Genomic DNA, 10,083 nt, shown 5'->3' with positions numbered 1-10,083 from the left:
GTACTGCGTATATTCGTTTCCGGAAAAATCGGGACAATTTGTCTTACCGGCCGGGACGCTCATTTTTCCTTTCAAAAACGGGACAATTCCGATTATTCGGGACGGATGGTAACCCTAATCAGAGGATAGATGTCCTTCAAACCTTGTAGGCATGCAACATCACCTGGGAATGTAACACTACAATAAGCTGTCATTCAACTGTGCTTCGAATACATCAATATGGAAACACTTTTGTAATAATAACAATAATAACTTTATCAACGGATAAAATTATATCAACACCTTTCCCTTGCTTTTTTGTTGCGCTTTTTTGCTACAAGACATTTGATCAATCAGTGGCGTAGGAAGGTACTTTTGAGTGGGGGGGGGGGCTGAAGACGGATGTCCGGCCTGGGGGAGGGGTCTAAGGGGAGGGAATTTTTTTTGCATTTCCAGGTGGCCTCAGATGCATTTTGGTGCAATATAGCACACTTCAACATCCACTCCATTTTGTAAATAAATTTGCATTTTCACCTGGCCTTAGATGCAATTTGGTGCTCCAAATGAGATTTCTTTTCTCATTTGGAAATGAAAAAGGGGTTTTCTGACTTGCTGGCGCCCCCCTCTCCCAGCACCCCCGGTTCCTACGCCCTTGTGATCAATGCAAAGGGGAAACTATTACTGTATGAAAGGTGGTTATAAAACAGGGGCTCCACACATCTCTCCTATTAATTTCTATCATAATTATTTATTCTCTCAATTCATAATTAAATGAAAGTGAATTGTCTCACAGACATAAGAAAGGTAAGTGATATGGCAGTTGTATTGATTATGAAACATCTTGACTCAAGTGGAATTTTAGTTGCATATTTTATCTATCTAGAGACAAAGGTCTAATTTATCCAGTGCAGCATAGCAAAATACTAAAACACAATGGCCAAATGGATATGTACATTACAGTTTTTGTACAATGAGTGTCTGAACCATTCTGTAATAAACCAAATTTTGCTCAAGATTGGATAAAAGGCTACAGTGCTTATACTTGGGTCTATCAAAGATTGAGCACTGTGTAAGCACTGCAGCATCTACTGCAGCCCTCTTTAGCCTGATCTGTATGGTTGCAATGAAGAAACTCAACAGAAAAACAAACAAGGCAGTAAAAAAGTTCCATAAACAATAACAGTTTATCTCCAAAAACTACAAAAGAAAAAAAAAACAATCCTGATTGAAATGCAACAACCTTGTGAAATGCTTCTTCTCTTTGGGCATGTATTCCAACTAATAACAGCATGGCATGACACATTCAGTTGAAGCCCAGTGCAATGTATATTTAGGCAAATATAAAAGGGGTACAAATCCATCCATGTGAATTTAAGGATTGAACTTTGCAGATGCCAGCCTTGAAAAGATGATTTATAGATGTTCCATATCACTTAATTACAAAAATGTCAATAACAAAAGTTAACCAGAACTTTTTCAAAATGCTTTCAGAAGGTTTTACCTCCAGAATATCCGAGGCAATGGGGTTTTTTTGGGGGGAGGGGGGGGGAACAGAATGTGGTCCATTGTGCTGTTACACTGAATAGTTGAATATGACTACTTTTGGGACACAGAGGGACAGATCTATTGTTTGTAGGAAAAATGTATAATTTGGCTTTATCTTTAAATTAAAAAAATATTAAGTCCTTAATATGGCCAAAGTATAATCTTGTGCTGCTTTTCATAATCTAAAATGGTTCAAGAAAGGACATAACAATAGCAGATTGTGTTGGTCATGTCTGAACAGTCAACATTTCAAGATTGTAACAGTTATAAATATTGAACTATCTTGTGCCGAAAAGCTATCCGATTGTAGTATCAGTTTGCGGCACATCACACTTTACTGCTGCGATTACCCTCAGTATTCTTGAAATCTCAAGTCATACATGCAAATAGGTCACAGGCTTCCAGTATAGGGGAAATCGGAGAAGGGTAGCATGAGAGAAAAAAATTAATTCTTTCATGCTACACCACTTGGAATACTCTTTCTTTTCTTAATCAATTTTCCTCTCCTTCAGTTCTGCTTTCCCAGGCTCTAAGGGTTCACCTCCAGCTACCACCACTGGTGGCAAATAAACTTATCCAAAAGTTGAGCAGGCCTTCGACAGCCAATTCCTTGTGAGCGGCATATCTGATCAGGTGCATCATGTGTCCTCTTCTTCCACCTCTCTGCCTCTTTTTTCTCCTCTGATGATGATTTTCAACTTCGACACCAAGTGGTCTCACATCACTATCTGTATCTTCCAAACCATTTGTAATCGTAAGGTCCTAAATATTTACTAACACCGAGATAATTTTCTCTGGCAATCTTTTCGAACGTCCACGGATTTGCATTATTCTCTACCAGATATTTTCCCACTTCTTCTTCCTCTTTCAAGCTGTCCACAGAGACAATCTTTGATCTGAAAGGGAGCTTCTTCCTGATCTCGGTCAGGACGGGCATCACCTCCTGAAGCTCGGCTTTGCCCCACACTTCAATGATGAGTCGTCCGGCCTTTACTGCAGTCACATAGTGATCCACATTACCTGGAAGAGATGCCACACAAGAGTATATGAATCATCTGTTAATTTACGAACGTATTAATATGTGAATTGTCTTGGCCACTTATAGACTGCCCACTATGACGGTATTCCATAACAATTGTAATGCAAAGAAAGAAAACATACGGAATGACAAAGGAATGCAAAGTACATGATGGACAGTAATGCAAAAATACAAAATGGTGATATAAATGTACATGATGATAATATACAAATATACATTGAAAATAAAGGTAAATAATGGCCATAGATAAATATTCTTTTGGAATTTGAGCCAAAAAAAGAAAAGGAAAAAAATGGAATTTAGAGATCTGCAATACGTAAATACAACCATACAGTATGTATGCCAAGTATTTCTGGCGAGAGAGTTTTAATCTTACCTTTTCCTCCGCCCATTCTTTGCCCTTGACCCTTCTTGGTCACTGGTTTATGGGGGGCATTCACCCTCCACCTCGCAAAGACCTTGTTCGAGTCCACTCTACGTCCAAAGGTCAACCGGATCATTTCAAAATGACCATGCTTCAGATAGCCTCCGGTCGTAGCCTGAAAATGACCAAAGAGACAGCTTTTACGGTAAGAAAACAACAGATTATCCTTATCAGGGAGATTTGACCTTTCTTTTCTCTGCTTATTTTCTTTGCGAATTTAAAATAAAAGTGTAGGTTAATCTGAGGAAGCAACTTCAATTTTGCAAGAGGGATGAGCTTGGTGGTTTGATAAATGCCAGATCACTAAATCCTTGGAAATGTAGAAATGTTTCTTGCTCCCTACTATACTGAAGATGAAAGCAATGTTTTATTTTCAAGGTTTTTATCAACTCTCGATGGATAAAGAGAGCATCAACATATCCAGAATTTGCAGAATCGCAAAATGCTATATGCAAAATTGTCAAATTGCTGTACGAGTGCAAAGATGCATAGCAGTTTTTCTACACATAAAGTATTTTGCAAGAGACAAATATCCAATGCCTTCAAAACTGCAATACAAATTTGAAGACTAGATTATTCCGTGGGATACACAGAGAACAAACAGAAATTGAGTACAGAAGTTCACCATTATTCCATACTGGCCCTCCGTAAGAATGTTGGCCGCCGTAGCTGGCCCTCGGATATCTTTCAGATTCTTGAAGCTCTTCTTCCATTTGAGGTTCTGAGGAACTTTATTCTTAAAAGTCAGTTTAGTCTTTTCAGGGACGGGTATATCTGTAGGTTGGTAGAGAAAACTCAATAGAGTACAGCACATACTGTAAAATTATGACTGTCAAATTTAATCCACACCACATACGAAGTTGCTCGTAAGAGAAAATTGTAGAATACAGTGGTTATCGAATTGCACACAGCAGGTAGGTATGAAACTTGCAAAAATTTATCCCAAAACCTAATGCACCACCCAACGTGATAAGTGAACAGGCATCCAAAAATGAGGTTGTGACAAAATTATTGCATATTCTCCAGCAACCGTATGGTATTTTGAACAGTTCATTGACTGAATTGCAATGAGAAGAGATTGTACCGATATGTTTATCCCCATGTGTGAAATTCAACTACCATAGCCGACAGTAATTGAGGGTCTATCTAATTAATTTTAGCAGAGAGCATTTTACCATTATCTTCCCCTTATCCTTACCCAAGGTTCACCTTTACAATCTCTTAGCTAGTAGCACAGACAGAAAGTTCTTCTGCATCACACCTCCCACAAAGATTAAGTAAGCCATAAACATAATTTAATATACCTTTCCAACTTCTCAGTCCCAGTAGATCACTTAATACACTTTAACTTCCACAGTAACTGTCTAGAACAGAAACCCTACACCTGTCTGTGCATTGAATATCTCTACACAGATCTCTCTGTCATGAAAGTAACTTTCAGTATGATGTCATTCCCAATGATGTCATAGTGTGGTTTCTTAGTACAGTAGCTTAAGTCTGTTTAAGCCGGGAGATAGGTAAATATGTGAACAGAGTAACTTCCTGTCCCATCCTATGTAATCCATTGTGAGAGAGTCTATAAGATATAACTTTCACCCATTTTGTATTCAGGGTGATTCAACCTGCAAGAGCCATGCTTGGCACGGCTCATCATGCTTGTTTCCCCTTGACACACTCATTTTTTCCATAGATCTATCTAGCCAGATGAAGCTCTTATATTCCCTGTTTAACTCAAAGTTCTATTTGTTTGTGATCTTACTTCTTGTTCACATCCTCCTGTGACATAATCATTAAATATGCTGACTTTGGCGACACTTTGACATTGCCTCGAAGATAATATGTTGATGCAGAACACACTCATACATAGTACATAAATCTTAGAAAATTATATAAAGAATATGGTTGAGCAATTTTCATTTCATATTAAAACTATTAGTTCACAGAGTAGTGCAGATTAGTCCTGGGGATTACAACTGCCAAATAGCAAACAAAAAGTTCAAAATAGCAATTACCACATAAATTTCCAATACCCATGGCAATGAACGGTATTTGGAATGACACAACACATAAAAAGAGATCAATGTTTAAATGAGTAGAAAATAATTATTGAAAAATTGAGTTGTCCTCCTATACAAGAAAAACTTACTCTAAAACAAACTGCACAAAGAAGACTTGGTAAATTTTAAAGTATAAATTTGCAATATATCCTGTTGTGCATTTAGTATTGATATTTTTAATATTTACATTTAACATGCTATTTTATTTGTTGCTGGAACACAACCCTTTGTTGTTGGAACACAATACTTTACAAAGAATCTACTGTACTTTACTGTACCTTACTCTCAGTAGACCTATATATAGAACACTACATCATATAAATCTTACCATCAAATTTTTCTATAGGAGTCCAGTGTTTCAGAGAACACACCTGCATGTACTTGGGAGATACATCACCTAAAAGGAGAAAATACATATGCAAAATCTGAAAACTGCTGTTATTGCAAAACTTCTTTATGACAGGCTACAAAGTTCTAAACCTCCCTCCCTTGAAGTAACACTTCCAGGCAGTGGAAGATTTGCCAGAGTCAGTTGTGCTATCAAACAATGTGGTCTAATAATCCATTGTGAGCACGATTGTTAGTACTAACATTACTGATACTAGCCTAACAAAGGGCAGCCTAACTTACACAAGTATTTTAGGCCTAACGTATTATAGTAATAATGGATATTGGTTTACTGCAACTGTGAGTTACTGTCTCTAACTTTCTAAGTAACTTCTAACTTACTTAACCATCGGTACATGCCGCAATAGAAAATGAGCTATTTCCGTCATAGAAAAAGTGCCATTCCGCCATGTTATTCCCAGGGCGGTAAAGCACTTTTTGTATAGCGGAAAAAGCACATTATTGTGGGTATACTGTAGGCCTTTATGCACTGTATATTTCTTTGCTTCACACTACCTAGGCCCGCAAACTTAACTAAATCGGTCATGAAAATCGACAACCAGAATCGGTCTTTTTAATAAACAATCAGCCTATTTTAATTTATTCAACCAAATATTATATACAAAGTGGCTATTCTTACGACTAGTTGTAAGAATAATTTTCGACTACGCATGCGCAGTTTCTATTTTCATGACCAGGAGTACTATTTTTACGACGAGGAGTAACAGTAATTTCCGGTTAGGGTTAGGGTAAGGGTTAGGATTGAGGTTTAGGGTTATGTTTAGGGTTAGGGTTACCCCTACTACATGCGCAGTTGCTTTATTTACTTCACTGCGCTTGAATTTGCCTTTGTCGTTAGAATAGTTTATAAATAATTTTTACGACTAGTCGTAAGAATAGCCACGGCCTATTATATATTTGAAGACAGTGTATAGACTCTTACGAACTTACAATTAATACTATATTACTATTCAAACAACCTGAACATTAAAGACTGTGTATCAATTTCACAATCTTGTAATAACTACAATTCAGTCTATCCAGCCAACTATCACATTTGTTGAAGACTATGTACTGTACCTACATATCCTTGCATGCGATTCAAAGAAAGTTTCACCAATACATTCCTGTACACCAGGGCAAAATCCATTCCTAAAATGTACCTTTCGGCAACAGGTTTCAAACCTATCCGCCAAAACGGAAAGGATCGGAAAGGTATGGCGGGATTTACCTATTGTCGAATGGCACTAGATCCGGCATAGCCTACCTGTACATTTGTGACTGTGTCATGTTGAGTGTCCATACATGGGATATTTCATAGGGAATTTTGGTCTTCCATACCCTTTTTCCAAGTAAACTTTGGCCGAGCCTAAGCCAACTTATATTGCCTTTCTTAGCATACATGCCAAGGTCGATCTATCCTATCCTAGCATAAGCCTACTGTAACTTTAACTAGCCTAGTTAGTTATGCTCAAACTTCAAAGAACCATTTCTATGGTTAGGCTACACTAGGACTAGCCTAACTACACGTTTAGCCATTAAGCCCCAGGTATGACCAATTGCACGACAACATTTTGTGAGCTTACATTTTCCTAAGAACTTTGTTAAACGGTGGCAACAAGTTATTCCTTTGGACGAAAACATTTTTTCCTGGTGAAATCGGTCATGAAATCAATAAGTGTGCCACAACTAGCATTTGCTACTACCGCTAAATCAGGTGATTTATTTACACAACAAGCAACACGATCACCGTACAGTTTCCCCTTTATTGACGGTTTTTGGAACGCAGAAAAGGTCAAATACTTGGATGTAGCAATAACCTACGTCCAACTATAGCCTATAGTATCGAAACACTGGGGGTCGTGAGCCTCGACACCGGGCAGCGGCGCCGCAGAGGACCCATTTTCTCCTGGACATTGATGTAATATTGCAATTTTCTCCTTCATATCAAACTATTAGAAGACTTAATGGATTCCAAACAATATCAAATCCATTATGTCTTCTCATCTTTTTAGAGCTGAGTTAAGGAAGCATCTCATGTAATTATGGGGGTGGGAGGAGAGGGAGGCACTTTTCTGTTTTTTGTGCAATATCTTCATTTTTTGTGTCATATTTATTGGTTCCCTAGTTTTTTCCATTCATTGTGCAATTTTTCGTCTATAGGGCCTCATTGGAAGTGGGCCGACGAGTCGGCCTAATGGGTTTAGCTCCTGTTACTCTTTTTGTTCTTTTCTTTTCCGTCCTTTTTGTCTATTTTGTCTTTGTAATAGTTTTGTATTTTGAACAATCTGAGTGCGAATAAAATCAATCAATCAATATTCTCCCATAGAGGTTATGCGGTATCCACAACCGTATACCTATCCACCATCAGAGCTGGGGCTAGCCCTTATAGATCTATGATATAGCGCCTGCAAGAGAAATTACTTCAGTCCATATCTTCTTCTAACTGCAATCTCCCTGGGTTTTATACCAGGAACCATCTCTTATGGTACACTCATTTGGAAAGTGCAAGGAACCATCTCTTATGGTACACTCATTTGGAAAGTGCAAGGTGTTAATAGAGGCACAATTATGAATAATAGTGATTACTAGGTTCCAAATAAACTTATGTTGTATTTCTTTAACCCTTGTCATGTTTTAAACAGCAACGTACGACTGAAGAGGAAGCATTATTGCTTCCCGGACTGTGTATATCACGATCATAAAGTTTCCTAAATCGTTTACATTCTTGGGTCACATATAGAAGAAAAAATAAATAACAGGAAAAATAGGATATCCGTCTGAAGACAATGTGTATGAAAATTAGCACACAAGACTACACATGAACGCCGGAATACACCTCACGACGAGCGCAACACGATTAGCTATTATCTAACCTACTTAGTGAGTTGCTACACTCAAATGTGAAATTTTCCAATACAAGTCAAACTTCTGAAACTCAGACAAAATGTTCCTTCTATAAATCTAATAGCAGAAATTAATTCCAAGCTGTTTATATGATCTTACCCTCATGATCAATTGTTGTGCAAAGAGAATAATGGAATATTGAAATAGCGCCATAGTCACAATCTGCTAAAGATGTTTTGATCTCTAGAAATCTGTACATATATTTCAATGGCAACGAGTTTGTCATTTCAAGAAGCACCAATCACGCGATACTAATACGTTTTCTGTCAATCTTGTGAGATTGTCCTGTGCATGCAGACGACATACGAAGAAAATAACAATATTCCACCGGCACCATGAATATATGTAGTCACGAGTTACTTGTACTTGCTTCTTTATGCTTAGTCCATACCTGTCTGCCTGGTATTTAAACGACACATGATATAGGAAGTCAATCAGAGGTTGTTTTCAAGATAATCTGCAAAAAGGTAACGTTTGACCAACTAACATAAACGTAATTAAGGTACATACAGTAGGCGCAACGAGAGTTTTATTGGCTGGTATATTATATTTTACTGTTAATTACCTACAGTTATACAGGCTAGACATACAGTACTACATAACTGTTATTGTTGAGCCTAATCAGCACTGCAGCAGTAGCTTAGTTAGGCTGTAGTGCAGTAGGCCTACCATACATCATTTATTTCAATTATATATTCATTTAATATCCCAGTCATGTAAGAGGCTTTAATAAAACGCCATTCTTAACTTAAGTGTGTAGTGTTTTTTGTATTTATTATTATTTTCCCAGCATTGGGGTGTTACTACAACGAATGACAAAATTTTGCGTTACACATAACGAATGGCAATATGTTGTACACGCTAAAAAATTACGTTGACTAAAATGAATCACAGTGAATGACAGCACAGACATTTGCTTCAACCGGATATCGCAGTTCAGACTTCGTGGGTATATTAAAGCCATGTTAACCGAGTGGACACGAAGTGCGTGGCTTACAGATCTAGTAAAGTACGGACAAGATACAAACGCACCTTATAGTAAGCAAAATTGTAAGGCTGATTTTAAAAAGTAAATTTAACATCATTTTTCCCGATATTAATTGTTAGAAACTAACAATACTGTAATCTTGAAACAGCTAAAAATTTCAGGAAGAGTCCTTATATTGGACATTTCTATGAAAAAAAAAAGATATATATTTTTTTTTGGGGGGGGGGGTGCAAAAGGGACTGGAAAAGGAGAAAATTTGCGCCAGTTATGGAGCTACTCTGTAACAGTGGCGTAGGGAAGGGGGGGGGCAAGGGAGCACACAAAAACTTTCCCTGTGGTTTCTATCCATAAATCACACCAAAACCCTGCAGCCACATAACATGCGATTTTCCTTAAATCATTTTTGCGCAGAAAACCAATAACCGCATTCACTCCACTCCGTTTATCATTCTATCTCATCTCACCACCGTCCTTCGTTGTCATTCGGTGTCATTCGAGAATGACAATTAACTCTGTACAAAGTCAATTGTCATTAACCCTGTACAAAGTCAATTGTCATTCGCTGTCATTCGTTTTAGTTTGTCCTCTGCATTGGTTAGTAACATAGATTACAAGATTCTGCTTGATAATATGAAGTCTGATGTTGTTGACTTAGGCCTAGGCCTAGGTCTTATTCCTTGTAACACTAACACTACAGTTGGTATAAGCACAAAACAGAAAGTTTTTTGTATAAAATTGCAAAGTACTTTTCCCAAAG

General features: G+C 37.6%; 2 protein-coding genes across 2 annotated transcripts in view; one reads left to right on the top strand and one right to left on the bottom strand.

Annotated features, from left to right (window-relative positions):
• Nucleotides 1-702: 702 nt before the first annotated feature.
• On the bottom strand, nt 703-7,227 carry LOC139980651 (large ribosomal subunit protein uL16m-like). Its single transcript, XM_071992459.1, has 5 exons — nt 7,018-7,227; nt 5,373-5,441; nt 3,613-3,761; nt 2,940-3,102; nt 703-2,544 (listed from the first exon to the last, which is right to left on the bottom strand). The coding sequence occupies exons 1-5, from the start codon at nt 7,073-7,075 to the stop codon at nt 2,249-2,251; spliced, it is 735 nt and encodes a 244-aa protein (XP_071848560.1). The 5' UTR covers nt 7,076-7,227; the 3' UTR covers nt 703-2,248.
• Nucleotides 7,228-8,447: 1,220 nt separating this feature from the next.
• LOC139980649 (protein spinster homolog 1-like) overlaps nt 8,448-10,083 on the top strand; it is a 30,641-nt gene continuing 29,005 nt past the window's right edge. The window contains exon 1 of the mRNA XM_071992457.1: nt 8,448-8,805. The gene's annotated coding sequence lies outside the window, so the exon portion shown is untranslated. The remainder of the gene's footprint in view (nt 8,806-10,083) is intronic.

The sequence above is a fragment of the Apostichopus japonicus genome, chromosome 15 (genome assembly GCF_037975245.1).
Source record: "Apostichopus japonicus isolate 1M-3 chromosome 15, ASM3797524v1, whole genome shotgun sequence".
Classification (NCBI taxonomy): domain Eukaryota; kingdom Metazoa; phylum Echinodermata; class Holothuroidea; order Aspidochirotida; family Stichopodidae; genus Apostichopus; species Apostichopus japonicus.
The sequence above is the reverse complement of the archived record's forward strand: the minus strand, read 5'-3'. Positions and strand labels throughout refer to the sequence as shown.

Bases quoted from the DNA above. Each gene is read 5' to 3' on its own strand.
- LOC139980651 (XM_071992459.1), bottom strand. From the start codon at position 7,075: ATGTTTTCGTCCAAAGGAATAACTTGTTGCCACCGTTTAACAAAGTTC. The intron at 3,762-5,372 runs GTAAGATTTATA...ACCAACCTACAG, and splicing joins TCCTATAGAAAAATTTGATG to ATATACCCGTCCCTGAAAAG. The intron at 3,103-3,612 runs GTGAACTTCTGT...GGTCATTTTCAG, and splicing joins AGGGCCAGTATGGAATAATG to GCTACGACCGGAGGCTATCT.